The following is a 27,816-nucleotide window of genomic DNA, read 5'->3' on the forward strand; positions in this document are numbered from 1 at the left end:
CTTAAGAGTTGAAGCAGGGGGCTGGCATTATCCAAATTACATTCTAAGAATGTCAGTCTTGTTGCAATATGGACATGGTCTGGATGAAAATGATTGGCAGAGGAAACAGGAAGAAGTGACTATTCAGAGGTAGAATTAAAGGTCGTGGTGATTGATTAGCTATGAGTCAGGGAAATGAAGGAATCCTACAGCTCTATTAACTGAGATGGGTTTGATTGTAGGAAGGTGAAGGTGAAAGCTTGGAATCAGGGTTCAATTCTGAATATCTTTGATATGACTGAAGCATTGAGAAGGAGACAAGTAGGGATTTGGATGTGTGAGTTGGAGCTCAGAGGAGAGGGAGGTCAGGGGTCAGAGACAGATAAATTTGGAGTTGCTGGCATGTAGGTGGTATTTTAAATCCATGGCGGTTGCGAAAAGTAGGTAAGAGAGGAGGGACCACGGATGAACCCTAAGGAGCGCCAGCATTTGGAAACTTGGTAAAAGAGTGGCAGCCAGCAAAGGAGACCAAGGAGGAGCCTCAAGTTAAAGGAGTAGAAAATCCAGAGATGTGTCATGATGGAGCCAAGAAAGGAAGTGTTTCCCAGAGGAAGAAGTGGCTGTTTACGTGAATGCTAATGAAAAGCTGAGTAAGATGAGGTCGGCCAATTGTCCTTTGCATACGGCAACATGGAAGTCATGGGTGGCCGTAACGAGCAGTTTTGGTGGAGAGTTGGAGGCAAGAGGCAGATTTTTATGGGATGGATGAAGAGTCAGCAGAAGCAGAGTCAATTTCTTCTAGAAGTTTTGTTATGAAAAGGAAAAAGGAAATGCAGCAGTAGCAGGAGGGTGCTTTACAGACTGAGGAGGCTAGAACTTGTTTTATGTTCATTGAAATGATCCAGTAGAGATGGATTATTTGATGATTCAAGAGATAGATGAGCGAGCTAAAGAAGGGAAGTACTTTAGAAGGTGAGAAGGGTTTGTTTTGAATCCACAGCACAGAGGGAGTAATTGACCCTTAACAGGGTCACTTTTTTTGTTGTAAGAAGACAGAAAGGAACAGGTGAGTGTGGGTGCAGGTATGTTGGCAGGTGTAGTGATGCGGAGGGGAAAGTTGGCGTCTAATGGCTCCATTAAGGCAGACACATTTTTCACTGCTGCATCTTCTCCACATAGATTTCTTGACACATAGAAAATGCTTAGTCTGTTGGTGGGAATGTAAATTGATACAGCCAGTATGGAGAACAGTATGGAGGTTCCTTAAAAAACTAAAAATAGAACTACCATATGACCCAGCAATCCCACTACTGGGCATATACCCAGAGAAAACCATAATTCAAAAAGACACATGCACCCCATTGGTCACTGCAGCACTATTTACAATAGCCAGGTCATGGAAGCAACCTAAATGCCCATCAACAGATGAATGGATAAAGATGTGGTACATGTATGTAATGGAATATTACTCAGCCATAAAAAGGAATGAAATTAGGTCATTTGTAGAGACATGGATGGACCTAGAGACTGTCATACAGAGTGAAGTAAGTCAGAAAGGGGAAAACAAATATCATATATTAACACATATATGTGGAATCTAGAAAAATGGTACAGATGAACTGGTTTGCAAAGCAGAAATAGAGACACAGATGTAGAGAACAAACGTATGGACACCAGGGGGGAAGCGGGGTGGGGGTGGGATGAACTGGGAGATTGGGATTGACATGTATACACTAATATGTATAAAATAGATGACTAATAAGAACCTGCTGTATAAAAAATAAAATAAAATAAAATTTTTTAAGAAAGATGCTTAGTAAATATTTGCCCAATAAATGAATACCTCATTCTTGACTTCTGTCTTCTTAGTGAAGTATGAAGTAAGATGTCCAGAGAGGAAAGTGGTGGGATATGAGCAGTATGGGAAGAAAGAAGAGAAAACATGCTACTAGAGAAACATAATACAATCATGAAGAAGTTGTAAGTGCTCATTTGAAGTCTGTGATGAGTAATTTAAAAGAAAGCAAGCAGTGGCCAGGGAGAAAGTATTAGGTCAGTTCATGAGAATTCTCAGTGAAGTTGAAGAATTTAAGCCATGTCCATACTTCAGTAAGAGCACTGGGAAAGGAAAGACAGGAGATGATGGTTGGAAAGAGACATATTTGGAGTTTGGATTTCAGAGGTGGTACAGTTTCTCATGATGACAAGGCCCAGGAATGAATTGTAACAGTAGAAGAATTGTTTTGAAAAGGTCCCCAGAGATGAGAAGGTAAAGGAACTGAAAGAAGAGGTTGATGGATGGACAGTTCAATCCCTAGAATGATGAGAAGAATAGGGGCAGAGATGAAAAATCATGAACTAGAAGCTAAAGTCCCGAGAATGAGGGGCTTATCCACCTATGTCCATTGCAGGTGGTGGCAGTGGGGAGAGGACAGGGGTACATAGCCAGATGGCATAAGATTCAGAGGAGCAGTGGGGTGGGGTTTTGCAGGAGAGAGGAGAGCAAGGGTTTAGGAACATCAGTGAGGGGCCAGGAGACAACCAGCTCCAACTCTGGCTTTCAGGTGTGTACACCTGAAACAAAAAGCAGCCTTCACTTTAGAGGGTTGCAAGGAGATGGACCAGTTTCAGTTAAATCGGGTAGGAGAGAGAAACCTTTGAAAAGCCTGATTATACGGGAGAGCTTGTTCATTGTGGAGCAGGAATTCCAGGGGACAGAGAAAGGGCTTAGGGGAGAAGGGGGGCTCCTATTGGAGAATATCGAGACCTTTATGGGAATGAGAATAGTTGGGGATGCCTAAGTCTCAGAAGTCAATAATGATGTGAGGCATGATGGAATGAATTCTGATGACCTTGGGAGGGAAGTAGGTACACAACCAGGCCACCTGGCTGTTGCCGTCTCACCTGGCTCTTATCATCTCAAGTGTGTCTCTTGGGCATTAAGGCAACTTACTTGGCCTTCACTTCAGAACGTTTCCTTGGTATCATAGGCTTGCTGACACCAAGGAAAGATAGTGATAAATGTAAATCCATGTAATATAATCGAGAAGATCATTTTTTAAATTATTTGGGTCATCAGAGTTCAAATCAATTCATTAAATGTGCAGTGGAAATAACCCGTTTCATGGCCTCAAACTGAAGCCTTACACAAAACTTCCAGACGATGATATGTCACTCTTCCCCTTCCATTGGCCTCATAATCACCTTGAAACCAGTATAGTTGCCTCCAGACTGGAGGATGACCAGAAGGGAGAGATGTGAGCATCCCATGTTAGAGAAGCAAAGGCCGGGAAGAGACAGGGAGGAGGGGGGTGCAGGTGGCAAAACCACACCCTCTCAGGGAAGTTCCATTTCTCTGAGGGTGAGGCTCTTGGATCTGGAGACTAACAGCACTGCTCACAACCACTTCTCAGGGACTATAGTAAAGGGTAGAATAATTTGTGCCCACAGACAGCCTTGCCCTCTGCCAAGGGCCCCATCAGGAGGTGTGCTTAGCAGACCCGTTTGCAAAGCTTCCAGAAGTCTCTGAAGTCACGCCCTCAGTAGAAACTCCTTCAGGGAAAATGGTTTGCAAGTATCTGCTTTCACAGCCTCACCCTTCCTGTGGGGCACTGCATGGCCCACAGCATGGAGAAGGGACAAACAAATCAATCGGTTTTGACCTCCTTTCCGGAAGATTCCACGGCTACTAGAAGTTGAGATATTTTTTGGCATCATGTCGTCTGAAACATCTGAAAAAGAAAAACCTTGTAAATTGCAATCCAGGATACAGTCTGTTGCTCTAATTATATTTCAGGTGTTGTTTGATCTGTTTTCTCCTGGCATTTAATTTCAGCCATCCTAATGATGTTTTTTTCTAGGCGATGAAAAAGGTCCAGCCCTTTCTCTAGCCAGTTTACTTCATCAGTCAATGACAGATGTCCAGGGATGAAAAGTACATTATTAGCAACAAAACTGAGAATACAAACCTCAATGTGACAGGCACCTCCACAGGGGCTGTCACCAACTCCCCGGGGCTAACTGCTTGCACATGAAGAAAACTAAGATTACTGAGAATTTAAGGAGTGTTTTTTAAAATTCTAATACATATAGAAAATAGGGTATTCTCTACTTAGCACTGGGAAATGGATTAATCATAAATTCACGTTCCTCTAAAAAGTTATTTTAGACTTTGTTTAGCCAAAGAAGAAGTGCTGTAATAAACCGTTTTTCATTAGTTTCTAAATGATAACGAAGGAATAGTGAGCTGAATTTTTGTTAATAAAAGGGAAAAAAAGAAAGTGGAGGCAGCTTGGTATCGGGGAAAGGGTGGTCTTTTAGAGCAACAGCACTGAGTCCCTGCCCGTGTGAACCACAGTGAAGGACTGAATGTCTTTGTGACTCAGTGACCTCACCTGTCACTTCTAGGATAGACGGAGAGTGAAATGCATAGGCAAAGTGTGGGCACAGTCCTTGGCACAGAGTGGTAATTCAGTGAATGGTATCTCTGATGGGCATTTCTCTCCTCCAGGGGGAGAGCAGGAGACAGGTCCTGGGAGGGAATCCCTGGGTGCTTGTGGCTAAGACCTCACAGAAGCCAGAATTTAGTGGGGGGAAAGCAAGAACAGCCTGGGTAGGGGTTGCTTTTGTAGCTGTACCTGAGCGCCCCCAAAAGGATACTCTGGAAAATTCCATGGCAGAACACAAACAGCCCCCTTCCCTGCTCAGAGGATTTGAAAGGCTGCCATGGATTGCTGACAAGCTCCACCTCATTTTGACAGAACATTTGCCTGTTTTCCCAGATTTTAGTTTTACCTAAGTATCCCTGTGCTTCAAATTTGTTGCAGTTTTAAAATTTAGCTTCCTTCTTGCTGTCTTTTCTTAGGAAGGCATGCGAATTAAACATCACGATGAGCCGTTTGTGCCCTCCTACATAGGACAGGCCTTTTGAGTGGTTTTCCAGCAGTGTGGGGTATTTGGGCCAGTTCCTCCCCAGCCTGACCCCGCAGGTCACCACTTGCACTTAGCATAGAGACAGTGGCCAGCAAGGAAGGGGAAGCTAACTGGTCTCCATGGGACCTGGGACCTGGGACCCTGGCTTCATTATAGAACATTATTCTACCCAACCCAACTCCTCCAACTAGCGACCGACCACCAAAGTGCAACCTCTATTTGCTTATGCTCTCCCCTGACTCATTTTTAGATTCTTAAAATATGAGTTTATTGAAACTTCTGTGAATTTTATACTTTAAAATGAATATTTCCTGTTCTTAAGAGAATCCGTGAGCATACACATAAAAACTGAATAATTTATTCCCCAAATAAATAAAATATAAACCATACCAATGAGTTGAGATTTTACCTAGATAAGTCATCTAACAGAATGTATTTTCACTATAATCTGACAAAATGTAGGAGGAACTTTTTATTTTTTTCTTAGGTGCAGAACAGTATGCTTTGTTAATATTAACATTTATTTTTAAAAATTTTTGCAAATACCCTGTCATCTCTAAATTATCTTAGTTATCTGTCTGTGGAGTATCCACTTTATGGAAGTATATCTAGAAATTTGCAAACTAGTTTTATTAACAGCTTAAACAGCGTAAGTTGGCAAGTAAGTATTAATATACCTATCTACACGTACACAAGCACACACATAGACACTCACTGTGATTCCAAAGACAAACAATGCCTAAGTGATTTTTAGAGAATTTGCTGCTTTTGAGCTCACCGGAGAATGGACTCCATACAGACCTAGTTCACGTTATAAATTAATCACATTCCTCCAAGTTAGTTCTATTTATAAATGCTATTCAACAGTGATAAGTAAAAAAGCCCTAGGAAATAACACAAGCAGTGTCAAAGGATCAGTCGTCGTTCCTTTCCACCATTTGCAGTCCATTTATCACTTTACCACTGTTGTGTGTATTTTACACTCAGATGAGTACAGACATTCTGCTCTACTTCATGCTAACTTGTCACAACTCTCCAATAAGTATATAGCATGTTTCTTCCAGTGCACGCTCAACTTTGTGCCAGTAATTGGTTGAAAGGAATCTGTGAAACTGTGGGTCTTATCTTAAAGAAAACTACATAAGGATCTCTGCTAATAACATATAATGTAATTACATGTCTAACTTGTTTCCTTAGGGTATTAAACTTTTTATGAATACTAGAACATTATTGGTCTAGGTCAAATGTTTTTCTTATACATTTCACAATGTTAAAAAAAAGAAATGCATTCAGTAATTGTAGGTTTTGATTCAGATGTTGTGTGTACTTTTTAATCAGAAATTACCAGACATGTAAGCTAAAATATTTGTCTTCCTTTAGAAAAGGAATTGTAATATAGATTGAATATAATAAAGTTATTTCTTATAAATTCCTTAGTTAATGAATGGAAACAGGAACATAGTTTACACGTTCTGTCAGAATTTGAGACTGTAACACATGTAGTCAGCAAGAATTTCTATAGAGTTAGTGCACTTTGTCCCTAGGTTAATAGGTTAACTTCTTCCTAGAAAAAATATTATCGTAGTAATAAAATTGCTTAACTAAATTAAATAGATAGGTGATCTGTCATCAAATCAGTAAATAGCTAATGACTTAAGATCAATTTATTTAAACTAGAAAATAATTTATGTAGGTAAAAATCATCCTATACCACTCTGTTATTAATTCCCATTGTCATTGATTATTTTATTAGAATTCTTTAAGAATGGAGTTAAATTTTATTAATTCATCCTACAACAATTTATTGTGTACCAACTATGGACAAGATACTGTGCTGAATTCAGGAATACAAATACGTGAAGGAAAGCAGGGAGTGCAGAGGGTCTACAGGAAGGCCTGAGGGGCTGGAGCACGTAGGTCCCGTGACTCACAAAACCAGTAACCAGTCAAAGACTTCTGTCAGGACAAAGCCCCTCACTGAGTAAAGGGAAAGAGAAAGTCTGGTTGAAAATGGGGTATCAGAGTTGGGAGATCACAGAAATTGAGCCCTCATATTTTTTAACACTGCCCATAAAACCAAATAGGAAACTGTAGAGCCATTAAGAGCTATTCTGAATCCTTCTTCCTCCTAAAATTTCAGAACTAATTTCACATAAAGGTGAGCGACAGAAAGGAACAAAGTAAAATCCCAACAGAAAAGAAACAAGGTCAAATGCCACACAAAGTTCTTAAGAGGAGATGCAGAGTGAAGAGCAGAATATTGTCCTGAGAGGCAGTGAGAGTGTGTCAGCCGGTCATGCCCACCAACTGGGTGAAAACTAAAATAACTATTCCAAAGGGAACTAAGTTATTAAGAAATTTCACAAGTACAAATAAATAACAACGGACATAGTCTTAAAAGAAATAGACAGTGAAAAGAAAGAAAATTCTAAAAAATGAAAATAAAGTAAGATAAACTAACTTTACCCAACTTCTAAATCAGTCAAGAGAAGTTGACTGATTTAGAAATTAGGTAAAAAACGTCCAATATATGTACACTAGAAAGCCCACAAGAAAAACATCAAAGCAAGAGAATGGAGTAAATACTAAAAAATTAAATTCAGTACAACTTTCCTGACATAGCATGCATATGAATATTGATCAGAAAATGACCATCACCAAGACATATTCTAATAAAATTACTAGATTCTAAAGAAAAAGAGAAAGAAATCCTTTGGGCATCTGAGCAAAAAGATCAATTCACTTATAAAGGAAAACAATAAAATCAGATTGTCATAAGCTTTGCCCGTAACACTATGTATCAGAACATAGAGTAAGACATTTAAGATACTTAAGGGGGAAAAAATATGAACCCAGGACTTTATACCCAGCCAAACTCATTTTCAAGAATCAAGGCCCCAAATAAACTGTCACTGAGCAAGAATTCAGTGAACATTTTTCCAATGAGATCTTCCTGAGGAATTTATACTAGAGAACAAGCTTCAAACAACCAAAATTGCTGATCAGACATTAACATAAGGACTGGTGATGAGTATTAAGTGTGTGTGTGTGTGTGTGTGTGTGTGTGTGTGTAGCGTTAAGATCACATGAGAATAAGGAGAAAGAAAGCATAGTATGAAATGGCCCTATGTCTCAACAATTTAGATACAGTGTTATTGGAAAAATTTGGCAGGAGAATGGGTAGAGCACATGAAAATATATTTGAAGTTTTTAGTAATCACATTCATGGTGATAATATTGTCATTCTTATTCCAAAATCATGGTGTGTACAATGTGAGCTAAAGCAAGTGAGCTATTATGGAACATTATGATTCTGTTATTCTCTGCGTTCTTGAGAACCAGTGTAGAAAACGGGCAACACAGATGTAAAACAGAAAATATTAAGTAAAACTCCGTAGTTCTGAAATACCTACCCTCTTAGCAAATTTAAGTCTACAATATAGAATTATTAGCTGTGTTCCCCAGGCTGTACCTGAGATCCCAAGAATGTATCCATCTTGCAAAACTGAAACTTTGTACCCATTTTGGATTGGACAAAACAGAAGGTTAAAGAGTCCAGTGGTACAGAGCTGAGCAGAGGGGTTCAATAAATATTTATTGGAATCATTCACAGTGATATGAGGGGATGCTATGTGCCAAAGCCACACAGGGGTGGGAATGGTGGAGGGATGGCTTGCTTCTTCATACAAGTCTGACCAAACCCCACCTGGCTTAAAGCCAACTTCCTGGCTGCTCTGCACGTGCTGCTGAGTGTTGGTGCGAAGAGCAGGCAACTCTACTGACTAGCTTCCTCTAAATTCATATTCGCTGTTCAAATGGGCTCTCATGCTGCCCAGCAATAATCCTGACTCCAAACATTCCCTCCCCTTTATCATTCATACCTTTTCTGCTCATCTCAAATTTCCAAAACCTCCTTTGTCCGCACCTGGGCCCCAGCACTCTGCCCTCGTCCTAAGGCCTCACCCTCTACTCATGCTGTAGATCCCATTCCCTCACCTCCCCACGGCGTTATCAGTTGCCGTCCTCTTCTCACTCATTCCCTTCAGCCTACTAACATCCTGTTATTTCTCCATTTTCAAAAATCCCTTTACAGTCCCACAGCCCTCCCAGCTGCTGTCCTCCTGTCTCTGCTGCCCCTTTCAGTCAAACTCCTAGAAAAAAGTGTCCACGCTCACCTCCTGGAATTTGTCTCCTCCAGTTCTCTCTTGACTCCACTCCCATAATGCCTCTGGCTCCATGACTCCACTGAAATGGCCCCTGTTGAGATCGCAATGGCATCTCCATTTCTAACAACAGCCAGTGTTCAGTAATTGTCTTATCTGCAGCCTTTGACACAATTTATCATGACACATACACCCTCCTTGAAATACTGTGTTCCCTTGCCTTCCAGGACGCCTACATTCTTCTCGTTTTACACCTGCCTAATAGGCTGCTTCTTCTCAGTCTCCTTTGCTGGCTCCCTCTCAGCATCCCCACAAAGGTTAGGTAATCTCATCCAGTCTCATGGCTGTTGAGATAACACAGGGTCGTATTGTCAAATCAGACTTGCAAGAATCGTAGATGTGGGCTTCGCAGGTGGCGCAGTGGTTGAGAGCCCGCCCGCCGATGCAGGGGACGCGGGTTCGTGCCCTGGTCCAGGAAGATCTCCACGTGCCACGGAGCGGCTGGGCCCGTGAGCCATGGCCGCTGAGCCTGCCCGTCCTGAGCCTGTGCTCCGCAACGGGAGAGGCCACAACAGGGAGAGGCCCACGTACCGCAAAAAAAAAAAAAAAAAAAAAAGAATCGTAGATGTAACCCAGTGTCAGTCTTTGCTAATAACTTCCAGGATGCTGGTAATGATGAGACACAGACAAAATACAGGGAAACCCCACCTCATTTAACACATCTATGCATGTCCTTTCTCAGGATATTGGGATGTACTCTAGGCAAGAGTCAATACATGAGGTCTCTGGGAAGTTCATGGAATGATCACTGACAGGAAATCTCTCAGTTATATAAACTGTCTCATCATTCTTCACTTGATAAAATGTCTTCATTATCCCTTAATAATTGCACAGCTTATGACATTTTCAGAGAGCCTTACCTCATAAATTCATATATTCTAGTTTACTGTAAGCAAACTTAGACCAAGTGTTTCCTGCTGAATGCATTCTATAGATAAGAACTCTTTTCTCGTAAATGCCATTGTATATAAGTACCATTAGCATATTTACAAGGGGATTTGACCAACGCATCTTTCTTTTTTTGCTTGGGTCAGAAATATGAGAAAATGGAGAGTAGGCCTGATGCTAACCCTTTCCTTTCCAGCTCTACGTGCACCTGTGACTTCAAAATCAGTGTCTACAACCCGCAACTTTCTCCTAAATTCCAAAGCCATACATTCAAGTAGCCACTCAACATTTTGACTTAGTTGTGTAGGAGGTTTTCAAAATGAATATGAGCACGATAGAAATAATGATTCCTTTTCTCAACTCCCTAAACACACAGACTCACACCTTTCTTCTTCCAAGTCTCCCCATCTCAGTAATAGTCTCTCCTTCCCTCTCTCTTCTCAGGGAAAAACATTACTTCCTGCTTGATTTCCTCTCCTGTCACACCATGTATCCAACCTGCCTAAAAAAATTTCCCATTTCTACCTTCAAAATATATCCAGAACTCAACCACTGCTCCATCCCTACCTCAATCACTGCTTTCCTGATTCAAGCCACCACCATCTCTCCATGGACCTTGCTGAAATAACCTCTGACCTGCCTCTCTGCTTCCTGCTTCCATCCTTGTCCCCACGAGTCTATTCTGAACGTATCAGCCAGATGACTGTCTTTAAGAGATTAGTCATATTGTGTCGTCCACAGCTCAAAAGTCCCCGGTGGTTCCCAAATCTCTCAGAATAACAGCCAGAGTTCTTACAAAGGCCTTCAGGGATCTATACATCCTGGATCCCCATTAACTCTCTGACTTCATCTACTATTACCCACGCCCCCCCCACACACACACACACGCGCCCATTCACTTTACCTCAGACACACTGGCCTCTTAGCAGTACCTCAAACAAACCAAGCCCATGCAGCCTCTGGACCTTTATAATGCTCCTTATTCAGCTAGGAAAGCTCATTCCCCCAGGTGGCACACGGCTTGCTTTTCTAATCTCCTTCGGATGTTGGCTTAAATGCACCTTCTTCATAAGGCATTCCCTATTCCCTGATCACCTCTTTAAAACTGTAATTCCCATCTTCCCCAGGATCTATCTCTTCCTAGTTGTTTATTCTCCTCCCCACTCATCACCATCTGAAATACTGTACAGTTTAACCTTGCAGTATTTACTGTTGTAGTCCTATGGATGAGAGCAGAGATGTCTGTTTTGTTTAGGGCTGTATTCCCAACACCCACAGTAGTGTCTGGCACATAGTAGGCGCTCAGTAAATGTTGCTTGAATTAATTGTCAGATCCATTTGAGTTGATCTGAGTTTAGAAGAGAATATGATCAAATAATGCAAGGAGAACAGTAACGTAGGGCTGCGACAAGGAAGACTTTGGAAAGTGTGCTGTGCAATTTGAGGTTTATTCTGCAAGCTGGGGAAACAGTTAAAGGGAATTGAGCCAAGCAACAGCACAGAGAAATGAAGTCAGGGATAAAAGAAATCATGCTTTAGGAATAAGAATAGTGATGAAAGGAAAATTTTATTCTTTAACAGAAAAACAGTAGTCTTTCTTCGTCAAGCTGAGTATGCTCATTGATGCCGTGTGGGCTGCTAACAACTACCAGGGGTGGAACATTGGGACCTATTTTCAAAACAGTTTTAAAAATTCGATAGACTCCTGAATAGAGGCATGAAAATATACTCTTTGATGAGATTGATAGTGATGCGTTTTGAATGTCCATAACTTAAAGTATAGATATGTTCCCTAAAATCTGTATGAAAAAGTCTACTAAATGCAATTGGTAGTAGCATTTTAAAAGCTCAAACTTGGAAAAATCTATTTTTTGAGGGTAAATTTCTAGAAATTCAAAGAACACAGGCCTCACTTCTCTGTTTTGTCAGCTGGAACTGGGAGACTTTCTCTAGGTTGTACCACACCTTACCCCCCACCCCTGTTTTTACAGAAACAGACTAACAAGAAAACCCCCGAACCACCAACTATTAGCATTTCGGTAAAACAGCACATCTTGGTGTCTGTATTATCACTTTGAAAAACTCATTTTCTCTTTGCAGTACAACCGGTACCAGCAATATGGCGCCGAAGAGTGCGTGCTGCAGATGGGGGGCGTGCTGTGCCCCAGCCCGGGCTGCGGAGCAGGGCTGCTTCCTGAGCCCAGCCAGAGGAAGGTCACCTGCGAAGGGGGCAGCGGCCTGGGCTGCGGGGTGAGTACCAGCCACACTCCTGGCTCTTGACCGTGTATTTGTTTGCTTTGGCAGATTGGCTAGGGTTGCTTTATTTTCATTTTCCATTTAGACTCAGACATCTTTGATATATAAAATAGATTTTTAAATTCTCAACAGGATACCATATATATATATATATATATATATATATATATATAGAAGGGGAGGTAAGATTTTCTGCTTTAATTGCTATCCAAGTGTTTAAGACGTGAATTACTTGGTCAGCCTTTTAAACTTTTCTTCCAGTGCTCAGCTAATTCAGAGCAAAAGTGTGTGATTTCTTAATTCAGGCATTAAGTAGACAGGAGTGGAGGAGAAAGAGAATTCCTCATCTTAGCGTGATGTCTTAGTAACATTGTTTGCCTAAGTATTTCAAGAAATAAAATGAAGATTAATACGGAAAACTTGAAATGTTATTGTGTAGTAAAAATCATTTTAAATCGAGATGAGCAAAACTTCATGGTGCCTCTTAGGGAAGCAGAATAAGAAACATGGAAAGTGTTTGTTCTAAGAGGTCAAACCAATATGACCTAGACAGCTTCTTGAATGGGTCTGTGGCTGCGAGCTGACGGCGAAGGGGCGAGGGAAGCATAAATCAAACGCAAGTAGGCTGACTAAATTATAGGTTGAAATGACAAATGGATAATAATCCTGATATTAAATTTCATGCAGGCCAGAAAAAGAAGTGTATGTGCTTATAAAAAGGTTATTGAATTGTGATGGGAAAGCATTTCTTTTAAAATTGCAACTTCATGACGAGCTTTGTGGACGGAGGGGTATGGACGGCAGAGGGGTGTTACCCAAGCCTGATCTGGGGCTGAGCACTGTGATTTACCTGTGCATAAACTGGCATCTGTCGCCCTTCGTAAAGCGCCGTATCGGTCATGGAGTGCAGCTTAGCGAGCCCTGGGCTGAGTGATAAGGCAGAGTACGTGGAAGGTGAGAAATAAAGAGACACCGCGATGCCTAAGCAGAAGGAAATACCTCTGGATTAATAATGGTGATTGCGTTAGGATGAAAACTCAAGTCATGTCTGCTAGCCTTAGAAATTATGGAAATCAGACTCCACTTCCCAGCTTTAGTCCTCGTCATTTACTGTATAATCTGCACCAATTGCACGTGGCGTCAGCAAGCTGCCAAGTTCTGGGATCAGAATTTCTAGCAAATGTTTTCTTTTAAAATGAGTTACAGTAGCTTTTAACTAATGGCTCAGTTACATGCTTCAACCTGCTAACAGTTCCTGTTCTTCCATTCTCTAAAGCTGGGGGTTCCTTTGGCCCATCTTCTGCATTCAGTTCTTCATCTTGCTCTAAGAATTTTGAGGGTTTATGTAATTTTAGATTTGAACATCTTTTGCTTCCCTTTTTTACACAATGTGACATTATAAGTAACACACATATTTGAACTCCAAATCATGGAAAATTACCTTGGAAGTAAATTGAATTGCTTTAAGATCTTTGGGTTAAGAGAGTTTGGGGGCAAATCCTTACCTAAAGGAGAATGATTATCTTCAGGATGCTTCTTTGGAAGTTCTACGCAATGTGTTTTATTTTTATTTATTCTGTTTTGTTACTGCGAGGGTGGTAGGGGATGCTTGTTGTTTCATATATTACTTATCTGTTGCTGCATAACAAATAAGCCCAACTTTGAACCTTTTAATTAATAAATATTTTTATCTCACAGATTCTGAGGGTCAGGAATCCCTGAGTAGCTTAGCTGGGTGGTTCTGGCTGAGAGTCCCATGAGGTTGGAGTCAAGCTCGGCTGTAGTTAACCCAAGGCTTGACTGGGGCTGGAAGCTCCACTTCCAAGATGGCTCGACCACATGACTCTTGGCCAGAAATACCTCAGTTCCTCACTGGCTAGTGGCCCTCACCACATGGCTCTCTTCTTAGGCTACTTGTACTCACAATGGTAGTTAACTTACCTGGAGCAACTGATCCAACAGACAGAGCAAAGATAAAGCCACAGTGACCTGCTCTCCAAGTCTGTACACCATCACTTCTGATTTATTCCATTGGTCAGCACTGAGTACTAGATCCAGCACGCCCCTCAAAGGGAAGGAAATTAGGCTCCATCTTAAAGGAAAGGGTGTCAAGGAATACATGGACATATTTTGATCCACCACTGTTTGTAATTTGAAGAAGTTGAAAAAAGAACAAAGAGAAATGATTTTCTAAACTATGCACTGACTTGATGCTTTCTTTTCCCTCCCTGCCTTTTATGCCCCAATCCCCGTAAGCTTTTTCAGACTGATACAAATTCCCATTGCTTTGCCTTCTCAAAAGACATAAGTTGACCTCACATTGCTCTTTTTCTTCAAATCCTCAACTTTCACAAAAGGGTGTTAACCCAACTTACATGCCTTTGGGATTCTTGTAGTGGTGAAAAAGGAGATTGGGGGCTTCCCTGGTGGTGCAGTGGTTGAGAGTCCGCCTGCCGCTGCAGGGAACGCGGGTTCGTGCCCCGGTCCGGGAAGATCCCACATGCCGCGGAGCGGCTGAGCCCATGAGCCATGGCCACTGAGCCTGCGCGTCCGGAGCCTGTGCTCCGCAATGGGAGAGGCCACGGCAGTGAGAGGCCCGCGTACCGCAAAAAAAAAAAAAAAAAAAAAAACGGATATTGGGTTGTATGACTTAGATCCAAATGCTGGCTGTATCTGCTACCAGGGGTCTTAATCTTTCTGTGCCTCAGTCTCCTCACCTCCAACATACGATGTCTTATAATGACCCTGTATGAGACCATTATGAATATTAAATGAGCTAATGGATGTAAAATGCTTAGAACAGTGCCTGGCATTATGTATATATTTATTTAATATTTAATCAAAAGCTTAATCAGTATTTATCAAAAGTTCACCTGAAAGACCTAATATTCATGGAAAATTAACTACAGGACACTTGTTTGATCCTCCCTTCCAAATATTCTAAAATATACCCCTGAATCAAGCCAGATCTACAGCAGGGAATTAGGTACCTGGGCCTCACTATTTTAGCCCTTCAAAGAATTGCTTTCCCTACATGGTAATTTGGTGCCATTTGTTTATATTGTGGTCACTGTACAGGGAACTTGATGTGTGTGGTTCAGGACATCCCAGTGGGCTTTTCTGTGAGGAACCATGGTGCCTATTCCAAGTTCATTATGCTTGTCCTGAGGAAGGTTGTCCTGGAGGACATTGCGAATTATGCAACTACTAAGGGTTCCCCCTGAAAGCTGACTGCTGGAAAACCTAGAGCCGCATTTGTGGGCCAGCTACAGCGTAGAAATGGGCCACTAATAGAATGGATTTGGAAGCTTATTTCCTGGCTTCACTTTTTTACTTCTTTCTCTTCCCTTTTCCTGGTACATGCTGTTTTGCTGTGATTTGTACACCCTTGTAAGCTGATGGTTTTTTCTGGATTTATGGGTGGTAATGGAAAGCTGTTGTGTGGAAGAAATCGTGGTTAGTTTATGTCGTTTCAGAGGCAGAACAGGGCCCAATAAGTAGAAGTTAGAGGAAGATGAATCTCTGCTCAGGGTTTGCTCTAGCACCATGGACAGCAGCCACAAAACAGGCTGTCATGGGAGCAGTGAACCCCTCACCCTAGACAGTGCTCAAGGAAAGTAACTGACAGCAAAGCTATGGAAGAATCAGAGTCTTGGACGTGCTTCTCAGGCTGTAATTTACAGGTTTATTGTAAGATATCTGCGAATCCACCTGTGCTTAATTTGTCCTCAACTGGCAACTCTTATTATGTGGGTATCCAAGAAATGCTTGATGTTACAAAAAGGATCTCATGCATAAAAATGATTGAGAACCAAATTCCCTGTCATTCACAGAATTTAAAAATTCAGCTTTCCAGGTACATTGTGAGGTGCCCATGGACACACAGTTTTAGAGCTGAGAAACAGCTGTGTACTGAGCTCCAAACTGTAGAGTTCTAATCTCATCAGTCAGCCCACCGCTACATGCCTGGATGGTCCCCCATACATCCATGATTGCTGTTGTGTATAGTTTCCATCTGAAGACACAAGCTTCAGCATTTTCATTGTCTTTGGCTCCTTTAAAATAGGTGCTAAGGTTAGTATTTATGACTGTCTTATTCAAACATATAGTGTTATTCCCTGGAAAATCAGATTAGCTGATCCTTTGCTCCCCTATATATCTAGGCTTAACTGTTACCCAGAGAGCAGTGTACATTAGCTAATAAAGGAAGGTTAGGATTTCCATTTAAATGATAATATCAGTCCAGCTAGGAAAGACCTGATAGATGTGTGATGGTTGCAGCAAAATTTTTACCATTTTAAAGAATTATCCGAGCTTAAGTGCCACCTCCGAGGGTTCAAGTTGAAGTGTGACACTTGTCTCATGCCTCCATAGTCTTGTCCTCAGTAAATTCATGTATATGGAGTTCAGCATTCATTGAATGACTGAGTGAATGAATGAATGAATCTTAACAATGTAGAAGTAATATGAATACACTGTCACTTTTATTTTCAAATACTAATCATCATTTACCCCAATGTTAGAATTACTTATGTTGCCTCAACAAGAACCTCTTCAAAAAATATAAAATATGCAGTGTTTTACTTGTACACATAGAACATAATTCAGAACACCAAAATATACTAAGTTCAGAGATCCACGAAAAGTCAGTTAGGAACCTGAAAATCCTGCAAAAATTACAGAGTTTATATGCCCTATCGAAGTCCACACAGCCAAATGAAGAATTCAGTACATCTGATATATAAAATATCTTAGTCTTGGGAGCACTGAGATTTTCATTTTGATGCAGTACAGAATATTTTTACATGGGTAAACAGAACTCAGCAAAGAATATGTTTTGGGATCAAATAGCCTGACCTTACTCTCTGCTAACCCTTGGTCATATTTTTACTACTGCTCATAAAAATACTAATTGATTTCCTGAGGAATTCGTGTGATGCATTATTCTTTCTCTGGCCTTATTGCTATTCATCAGAACTATCTCACTGAGTTTTATGGTACCGATGTAAAATGTTGACATGTTTAATACTGGAAAACAGCAACAAAATATGGAATACATTATGCTCACTGACCTGGGAGTACAAAAAGCTATAGCAATCAAACCTTGTGAGTTTTCTGTAAATAAAACATCTTTATCTTATTTGCTGTTGTTTTGAGATGTTATATGTCTGAGAGATAATTTCTTAAAATAATACTAGGAATTGAATAAAGAGTTTTCTGTTTTAAATTAGAAATTCAGGGACAAGATTTAACAACTGAAAAAAATTTGTACTCATTTAAACGAAAACGGGAGATCTTAAAAAAAAAATCGTTAAACTGACCATTAGTTAAGGAAATTAAATAGAATTTCTTAAGGCGCCTGGTAGTCACTCCCTCCTTTAGTGAGTAGCGTGCGTTGCTCCGAGGCAGATGCATCGAGGAGCTAATGCAGCGTTCGCCTTGGCCTCCTCACTTCCACAGACCCCGTCCAAGCCCTCTTAACAAATGGTATTCTTGCATTGTTTTCCTTGAAGAGCGTCTCAAAAATTGTAGAACCTAAAGTTACAAAGGCTCCATCCAACCTGGATCTAGACCTGTGCAAGGACGGGGTACGACCTGCTACATGCAAAGAAATTTTTGTTAAAAGTACTTATAACGATATCATTAATATATTGTTGAAGATTTTAGTTAAATGAGAGTTTGAGCCTCATTTTTAGCCCCTATATAGGAAAGGAGTCGATGTAGACAAATGGAGATACCTATTCCTCCCCTCAAAGATCTAATTATTGGGTTAAAAGCTTAATAAATAGATGGGAAGCCCCTTCATTTCAATATGTGGGGCTCAGAAACAGAAAGTCAGCAGATGGTCAATATTTAATAAGAAAAAGAAAAAGAAAGTGGTTACTTTTCCAGTTCTTTAAAGGTATTTTAATTTTATAAATATACATAATTTAACTAAATTATGTGAAGTATTTTGAAAACTATATTGAGTTCTCCCTTTTCTCCAAAGAAGAATAGAGATTAAATTCTAGACTCCAGGTATGTGTGGCTTATATTGTAATGCTTTCAAGGACGCACCAAAAAGGACAGGTATTTTCCATTATGTCTAAACGTGGCTTTGTCAGCGTTAAACTCCAGGTTGTAACCCTTCCTTGCTTTTACCTCAACCCCCTGGCCTCTGTAGCATGTAGAGCATGGAATCAAATCTTGTTGACACGTTATTTTTTGATATACAAGATGTTCTTTATCAGAAAGTATTTTTAAAAGAAAGTGAATGTTACAAAATGTCAGAAATATGCATTCCGTGTTTATTTGACAAGTGTCCAAAAATCTAATTTAAACACTAAGACTGGCTCATTTACAGAGTGGAAATAAGTCTTGCTAGACTTTCTGCTTGTGAGCCAGCTTGAAGTGCAAAGATAGAAAGCTCTGGAAAGTATTTATTTTAATTAAAGAAACTGTTCATAAATGTACAAACAAGTTCTGCATAACATTTCTCTGGAAAACACTTAGCAATTGGCAAATGTTCCTAGAAAGTATTCTGCAATCTGAAATAGAAATATATATTTTCTAACCCAACACAGAACCAGTGACCTTTCCATGTGTCTTTAGCTATTTTTTGTTAAAATAAGGGAAGTATGAAATAATTATACTCTTTCAAAATGATAAGCTCCATCGCTTTGAATAATGTGTTAGGAAATCAATTTTGTGGCAAATTGAATAGAGAAGACTTCTTCAGCTCTACCAGCTACAAGAGAGCTCAGAACATTTTGGAAAACAGGTTTCTACTGAAGATAACATAGCTCCTGTGCATTCATTTTGATTCTGCCCTCACCTCAGTCTAGGGCTGTGCTGTTCAATATGGCAGCCACTGGCCACAAGTGGCTATTTAAATTAAAATTAAATAAAATTTAAAATTAGGTTTCTCTGTCACAATAGCTACATTTGAGGTATTCAGTGGCCATATGTGGCCTCCAGCTACTGGACTAAACCATGAAGAGAGAGCATATTTTCATCAATATCACAGAAAGTTCCATGGGGCAGAGAGAATAGCTATAAGACATCACCCAAGGAGAAGCATTCACAAACTCAGACATTCCTGTGTCTCACACATAAGCGCTTTGACCTCTTCAATTCTAGTTAAGAAGAAAAATCTTTGCAGCAATTAAAGCAATTTCCTACGTTAAAAAAAAAAAAAATACGGTTTCCCTGGTGGCGCAGTGGTTGAGAGTCCACCTGCTGAGGCAGGGGACACGGGTTCGTGTCCCGGTCCAGGAAGATCCCACATGCCGCAGAGCGGCTGGGCCCGTGAGCCATGGCCGCTGAGCCTGCGCGTCCGGAGCCTGTGCTCCGCAACGGGAGAGGCCACAACATTGAGAGGCCCGTGTACCACAAAAAAAAAAAAAAAAAAAAAAAAAAATGTAGAGCAGTGTCCTCCAAAGTGATGCTTGTATAGTACAGGCTCGAGGAATGTTATGTGCTAGGAGGAGGGTTGGAATCCGGGACAGAGAGCCTGGGCCAAGATCCGTGACCACGTAGCTTGGAAGCACACAGTAAGCTCGGTTAAACAGGGCTTTTTTTCTGTCGGACTTAAAGTTTTCCATATGCTAACATGTATTTGCCTGAACAAGTAGAATAGCACAAGCAGCCTTCTTGAGCAAGAGCTGCCTTTTGTGTGGTGCCTCTTATAAGACAGGTGTTTCATGGGACAGCTTGACTCAGGGACTCAAATCATTTGCTTTATCTGAGTAGCAAGCTTACCACAGTACACTTGGGAAGGAGCTAGTGAAACCCAAGGATCAGAACATTAGACCTACAACATTTTCCTCTTTGTAGAGGACTAATAAAACATGATTTTTTAAAAGGTATGCCATATTTGTCCTAGAGGTATTTTTAAGACCACATGTTTTTATAGTGAAATCTTTTTTATTCTTAAACTGCTATTGGTATATAATTTTATGGATTTAAGATCCACAGAGAAGGGGCTTCCCTGGTGACGCAGTGGTTGGGAATCCACCTGCCAATGTAGGAGACACGGGTTCAGGCCCTGGTCCGGGAAGATCCCACATGCCGCGGAGCAACTAAGCCCGTGAGCCACGACTACTGAGCCTGCTCTCTAGAGCTTGCGTGAGCCAACTACTCCAGAGCCAACTCTAGAGTTGGCTGTGTGAGCCAACTCTCTAGAGCCAACTACTGAAGCCCGTGTGCCTAGAGCCCGTGCTCCGCAACAAGAGAAGCCACCGCAATGAGAAGCCCACGCACCACAACGAAGAGTAGCCCCTGCTCGCCACAATCAGAGAAGAGCCTGTGCACAGCAAAGAAGACCCCAACGCAGCCAAAAACATAAATTAAATTAAATAAATAAATTTAAAAAAATACCAAATCACATTTAAAGAAAAAAAAGATCCACAGAGAAGATAGGGTGAAATTTTATGACTGTGTGTGGTTAGTTATGTATTTTCAAATGGTTCCTATTAAATGAACAAGAGAGCTTTTTAAACTTCATAGAATAAAGTATATTATGGTAAATAAAATATTTTCAGATATTATGGTAAATAAAATATGTTCACATAGTGGGTATCAATGTATGTCAATCTCATAAAACGTTAACTGCATAGGACAATGTGATCCTGACAAAGGAATCATGGGGTTTTTTTTAATTTTTATTTTTATTGAAGTATAGTTGATTTACAATGTCATGTTCCCGGTATACAGCAAAGTGACTCGGTTTTATATATATATATATATATATATATATATATATATATATATATATATATATATATATATATAGTTTTTCATATTCTTTCGCATAATGGTTTGTTGCTGCTGTCCTGGTTTTCCACACGGTCAGGAATTGCTGCAGCACATTGACAAGAGCGGTCACACTGATGTGAGCCTGGGCCACACCCAGCTGGAACTGCCCTGGGGGGGCCACCCTCACAAAAGGGTGCCGGTTGGAGCCCCCTGCCCGGCGTCCTGAATGGCGGCCCTGTCTTCACTGTCCTTCCCAGAGGGCACTGGGTGTTCTAGAGGATGGGGAGTTCTGTTCTATCTCGTTACACTAATTAGTTTTTACCGCCCCACGATTTCTCAGGCCTGTTGTCATCGGGTGGTAGGAGCCTCACCGAGATACAGTGCGTTGTACTCTTTCGGGCTTGCCTCCGGCTCTCTTTCCTCGTTAGGGTCTCTCCTGAACGCTAGCCCCCTGAAACAGCTGGCTCCTCCTATATGTTTATCCGGGTCATGACCCCATCATTCCTCCCTGTGCCCTGGTTTTTCTTGATTTCCCTTCACGCTACCTTTAGAAAATGGCCTCACGGATCTGATATTGTTCATCTATCCCACAGTTACCTTCTCTGGTTCTCATCTCGCCTTTCATGGTGTTATATACACTCCGAATTATGAAGTATGATTATCAAAGTAGTTTTCTTTGTTCTCTCACACTCCCTTTTTAACATTTTTTAAAAACTTATTTTATTGAGGTTGAGTTGATACACAATGTTGTGTTAATTTCTACCGCACAGCAAAGTGATTCAGTTATACATACATGTACATTCTTTTTCATATTCTTTTCCATTATGGTTTATCGCAGGATATTGAATATAGTTCCCTTTGCTATACAGTAGGACCTTGTTATTTATCCATTCTCTATATACTAGTTTGCACCTGCTAACCCCAAAATCCCAATCCATCCCTCCCCCATCACCCCTTCTTGGCAACCACAAGTCTGTTCTCTATGCCTGTGAGTCTGTTTCTGTTCCGTAGATAAGTTCATTTGTGTCATACTTTTTTAAATTAATTAATTTATTTATTTAATTTTATTTTGGGCTGTGTTGGGTCTTCGTGGCTACACGTGGGCTTTATCTACTTGCGGCGAGCAGGGGCTACTCTTCCTTGTGGTGCGCGGCCTTCTCATTGCCGTGGCTTCTCTTGTTGCGGAGCACAAGCTCTAGGCGCCCGGGCTTCAGTAGTTGTGGCTCGCGGCCTCTAGAGCGCAGGCTCAGTAGTTGTGGCGCACGGGCTTAGTTGCTCCGCGGCATGTGGGATCTTCCCAGACCAGGGCTTGAACCCATGTCCCCTTAATTGGAAGACAGATTCTTAACCACTGCGCCACCAGGGAAGTCCTGTGTCATATTCTAGATTCCACATATAAGTGATATATGGTATTTGTCTTTCTCTTTCTGACTTACATCACTTATCATACTCCCCTTTTTAATACTATTTTTATTGTGGTAAAATATATACAATATAAAATTTGCCATTTATAACTATTTTAAAATGTACAATTCAGCAGCATCAAGTGTATTCATAATGTTGAATAACCATCACCACTCTCAATTTCCAAAGTTTTTTATCACCCCAAACAGAAACTCTCTTCTTATTAGGCAATAATTAACTCCCCATTTCTTCCAGCCCCTGCTCGCCTCTAATCTACTTCCTGTCTCTGTGAACTTGACTATTCTAGATAGAGAAGTGGAATCATAGAATATTTGTCCTTTGGTATCTGGCTTAGCATAATGTTTGTCACTTAGCACAGTGTTTTCAAGGCTCATCCATCGTGTGTCAGAATTGCATGCCTTTGCATAGCTGAATAATATTGAATTGTACACATACACCACATTTTGTTTCTCCCATTCTCTTTTAAAGTTTGTTCAGCTGGAGTAGTCCCTCCTCTCCCTGGATCAAAAGTCAGGCAGGGGGCTTCCCTGGTGGCGCAGTGGTTGAGAGTCCGCCTGCCGATGCAGGGGACACGGGTTCGTGCCCCAGTCCGGGAAGATCCCGCATGCCGCGGAGCGGCTGGGCCCGTGAGCCACGGCTGCTGAGCCTGCGCGTCTGGAGCCTGTACTCCGCAGTGGGACAGGCCACAACAGTGAGAGGCCCACGTACCGCAAAAAAAAGAAAAAAACACCACAAAAACAAACAAAAAAACTGACAGGTCCGTAATTCAAAGGGAGTCTGAATTAGCTATTCCTGGGGCTACCTACCCAGACAGAACCCACTCCACTTCCAGAATGTCACCTATCCCTAAGGAATTCTTAAGCGAATTACTGGGTACAGGTGTTTGCACTACCTCTTCCTCTCCATGAACTCGAAGCATTGCTATGTATGCAAGCCTGCATATTGGCACTGCCTGATTATTTGGAGGAAATAATAAAAGGAGAGATACTGAGTGCCATCAACTTCTAAGTTAGTCTGTTGCAGAAATAAGATGGAATTTTACTTGTTGGATTTTTAAAGAATGTGAAGTGCTTGGAATGGATGCCTTCTAGAAAAGAAATCACAAGCAAATAGTTATTTATCAACCTTCTTTAGACCATTGATGTAAATGGTTTACATGTAAACAGGGCATAGAAAGCAAAACTGTATTCAGAAGACAGCTGCTATTTGGAAACAAAGAAATCCAATCAAAGCCAGCTTCTGAAAAACTCCTTTATGTGAGAACATGACTAGGCTTTTGTATAAGCTGTATTGTGTTATTGTAAAGTGCGGGAGCCTCTTAATCAATAAGAAAAGTTGGAGTAGAAAGATAGGTAGAGAGATAAGATCTTCCTCAGACTAAATCAGTTGAGGCAGAGCCTCCCATAGTGAGCTGGGTGGAAATGGCTTCAGGTTATGGACGTTGGGAAGATTTTTAAAAGGTCTCAAAATTGGTGTTTGGAGACTACCTTTCTGTGTGTATTTGTAGTTTGCTGTTCTGGGGAAACCAAAGATTGTTTCTGTAAGAGCTCAGAAAAGCACTAAACTTCAATAACATACATGGTTTCAGTGAACTGGGTAAGCTTCTGATATTCTGAGCTCCAGTTTAGAAGTCATTGATGTAGAATCAGAAATTGACAGGGGCACAAATTACCCCAGAAAGTTAAGAAAACAACCAGCCTGAAACCTACTCTAAAGGCTGTTTACCTGCCCTCTGTGAACAGGACTGCTTGCTGCTAGAGCCGGACCCCTGAGCACCCAGCTCCCCAGCTACCCGCCCAGCTGTGCAAGTTTCCGTCAGGTGACTCTTAGAATCCGTGTGGGCATCCACAGGTTGTAGGACAGCCTTGGCTTCCTTCCTGATTTCCATCGTCCCTTTTTCCTGCTAAACACTGAGGTTTTTTTTTTTTTCAAGTATTCTCCTTTTTGGGAGGTGACCGCATTCCCAGGTCAGGAGGGAATCCTGAGTCGTCCAAACCCATCCTGCTACTGCCGTGACCCTTACTAGGCGTGGTTTGGGAAGAACCCGGTCCTTCCTGTGGACTTGACTGCACGACTCAGTCATTCATCTCGAAAGCCCCTCTGTTGTTGGACTGAGCGTTATGTGAAAGAATAAATTTCCTTTTTGTTTAAGCCAATTGAATTGGACTTTCTGATTCTCCAGCCAAAATCTCTTAACTGGTACATTTCTTAAAAATGACCAAAGGAATTCATCCACTAAAGGACTTTGGGCAGATAACCAAAAAAGAGGCACTAGATAAGGACTTTCTAATAGCAGACAAAATCGCCTTCAGATTATATCCTGTAATATTTTGTGTGGTCACTGTAGCTAGAAGCAGCAGTAAAAAAAAAATGTGCCCGCATTCCTCTCTGGCTAAATGGATGGTAATGTGCTCCGTTACTTTATTCAGACATGCGTGCCGTGATGTGCGACCGAGAACCCAAACAGCGGTGGCTTAACTCGATGCATGTTTATTTCTCTCTCTCATAAAGACCTTGAGCTGGGAGGATGGCTCTGCCCCGCAGAGTCTTTAGTTGGTCTCACCTGTGTGGTACAGGAGGCCCAGCACCATGTCCGCATTTCAACCAGGGCTACAGGGGATGGGGAAGAGGGGGGCATCTCACTCCTAAGGCCAGATCCCGAAGAGGCACGCAGCACCGCACCCCATGGAGAGGAGTTAGCTGCGTGGCCACGTGGCTGGTCCCAAAGGCATGGGTGTCATGCATCCAGCTGAACTAAGAAGGAAAGGGCAAATAGGTGGTGGAGGATGGAGGTCAGTCTCTGCCACATCTGCTATGCGTCCTCTCTCCCCTGTAATCCTCACCCAAATACCATCCACTTCTTTCCATTCACAGATTTTTGCATTTTCATGCACTAAAAACAAAACAAAACAAAAAAACAGTCTTCTGAGCAGAATGCTACATCCTCTTTATTTCTAACAGAACTGAGTGCTTGCTTTGTGATCTTTTCTTTCAACAATGTATATCTTTCACTTTCTGTATTCAAAGGCATGAAAATTAGACCTCCAACTCTCACTAACACCCATAAAATTGTGTTCACCCCTAACATCAAAGCTGCTGCCAAAATACCCTCCTGAATTTGTGCAGATGACTGGAGTTAGCATTCAGTATTGCTCCAAACTGAGAGTAGAGGTACCATTCTAGAAAATTCCGCAGTTGGACTGAAGCTTTCACCTGATGATCTTTTTGTTCTAATTTTACATACAAATGCTCTGCTTAACTGTGTAGAACCAAACATATCACAGATTAAAGCTTTTGGAGTTACAAATTGAATATGAGATTTCACATAGCACTTGGAGTAATAGCAGCTTCTGATTTACATTTCTAACGGCCATCCTAGGAGTTTTAGCTTTTGTTCTTCTCCTGCAATCACTAGAAATCATGCTGTTTTCAGCAACTAAGCTATTCTAATGAGAAACATTCACCGAGGGAAAAATTCAATATATCCTTCCTTATATTTAAAATAAATCAGCAGTACTTGTATGGGAAAGGTATTTATTTATTGTAAATGAGTTAATTGATTACTGTGTCTGTGGCACTGCACTGGGCACTCAGCACAGGGAGGCAAGGACATAGTACAGAGCTGGAGAAGCACGTAATCTGGTGGAAGGATGAGACACCCAGCGTGAAACGGCACATCCACATGGCAGCGTAGACTCATGCCAAGTAGTGTGCCACCGAAATCCAGAAGAGTCAAGGGCCTTCTTACCCAGCCCCGTACCACCTTGAACATAGTTCATTTTAACACGTGTCCCATTGCTTGTTTACATACCATTTACCCCCTGTTAATCTGTGGGCCCCTGGTAGGGTGAGCAGGGCTGCATTCTGTTCATTTTGTATCTTCAGCGTCCAGCAGGGTACTCAGCATACACGTAGTTGTACGTTGAATTAAACAATGAGAGGGGAAGGCTTCGAACAGTTGAGGGTGGGAAGCTTCATTAAGGACCTGGGAGGATGGAAGAAGTTTGCCTAGTGGGGATTGGAAATATTCTAGGCATAAGCCTCTGCCCCAGAGTGGAGGTAGAGAAGGCGGGGAGGGGGCAAAGGGGTCTGCACAAAAATACACCTGGAGCGGGGATTACTGATTTGATGACTCGGGAGGGACCGAGGCTCACGGGGCTCTTATCACTCAGCTAAGGATCTTAGACTTTGTCCTACTGACCGTGGAGACCAGGGAGGGGCTTTCAGGGAAGTAACGTGATCAGATCTTTTGGAAAAAATAATCTAGTGTCAGTGTGGAGTATGGATGGAAATGAGAAATGACTGAAGTCACTGCTAAGAGGTAAACTCAGGCACAATAAATGGTCAGTAGTTTATTTGAGCAAACACGGACTCAAGTCAGGCAGCATGAAACCTCAGGCAGTTAGGGGCCCCCAGCAACAGGAGCTGGGGGAAGCATGTTGCACGTATATTTTTTAAATAGATCTAATTAGAGTGAAAACTTTAAACTGAAACCAGTTTTCTGTCTCAGGGAAGAGTGTGAAGGTGAAACTTTTAAAACATTTTTACCAAAATCCTTTCTTTATTAACAACGTTTGGTAGTTATTTAATTCCCTCGTATTTGCTCTATCTCTGATGGGTCACAAAGTCTTCCCTAGACAGGTGCTCTGGTGCGGAGGGGCAGACGGGAAGGTGAGCGGGGACATCCCTCCGGGTGAGCACAGCTGCCCTGCGGTTCTCAGTCACTTTCCCCACTGGAACCACAGGGGCCGGCATCTCCCCTCCCATCCTCTTCTGTTTCCCAGGCCTCCTCTCCGGCTTGGCACAGCTCCCAGCACGCTGGACTAGCTGCCGCCCTCTCTCTCCCACCTCCAGGGACAGGAGGAGCAAAGAGGTGGCAGTAAATGTTCCTGTTTTCACGCCCATTCTGTTTCCCTCCCATTTCCCGGCCTTGGCCAAACCCTACAACAAAGAGTCCCCTTCGTCTTGGTCTGCCGCCAAGCTTTTTCACACCCTCCCCTGACACCTTCCCCTGACAGCTCCTCCTCTGCCCTTGGCGGACTCTCCTTCCAGCTTCCCACGGGGACAGAGAGTGGCTCTAACACCCTGCACGTGCTGGCCTGAAACCGGCCTGCAATCAGTATTCTCCTTCTCAGACCAGTTCCCGGTGGGGCGTCTGCACTGTAGAGTGTGGTCCCCCTGCCACTCATAGCTTCTGGGGGACTCCCTGTCCACCCCCTAGGTGGGCTTTCCCCCCAGGTGGGCAAGGGTGAGGGTGGTGAGAGCAGACTAAGTTGCAGGAGCCCTGATGGCCCCCGTCTCCAGATGACTCACCCCACCCCCGGGGCATCTAGGCAGCACCACTGCCTTCTTCTCAGCCACGGTTTCCTCCGGGTGG

General features: G+C 42.0%; 1 protein-coding gene across 6 annotated transcripts in view; it reads left to right on the plus strand.

The window, feature by feature from the left end:
• Positions 1–27,816, plus strand: part of LOC132530597 (E3 ubiquitin-protein ligase parkin) — a 1,420,256-nt gene that overhangs the window by 1,088,604 nt on the left and 303,836 nt on the right. For all 6 annotated transcript variants that reach the window (XR_009543830.1, XR_009543829.1, XM_060167843.1 and 3 more), the window contains exon 9: positions 12,123–12,272. Coding sequence is in view for 4 of the 6 variants with exons in the window: in XM_060167843.1 (XP_060023826.1) it covers positions 12,123–12,272 (150 nt within the window). In the remaining 2 variants the exon portion in view is untranslated. The remainder of the gene's footprint in view (positions 1–12,122; positions 12,273–27,816) is intronic.

Source organism: Lagenorhynchus albirostris, chromosome 12 (assembly GCF_949774975.1).
Source record: "Lagenorhynchus albirostris chromosome 12, mLagAlb1.1, whole genome shotgun sequence".
Classification (NCBI taxonomy): domain Eukaryota; kingdom Metazoa; phylum Chordata; class Mammalia; order Artiodactyla; family Delphinidae; genus Lagenorhynchus; species Lagenorhynchus albirostris.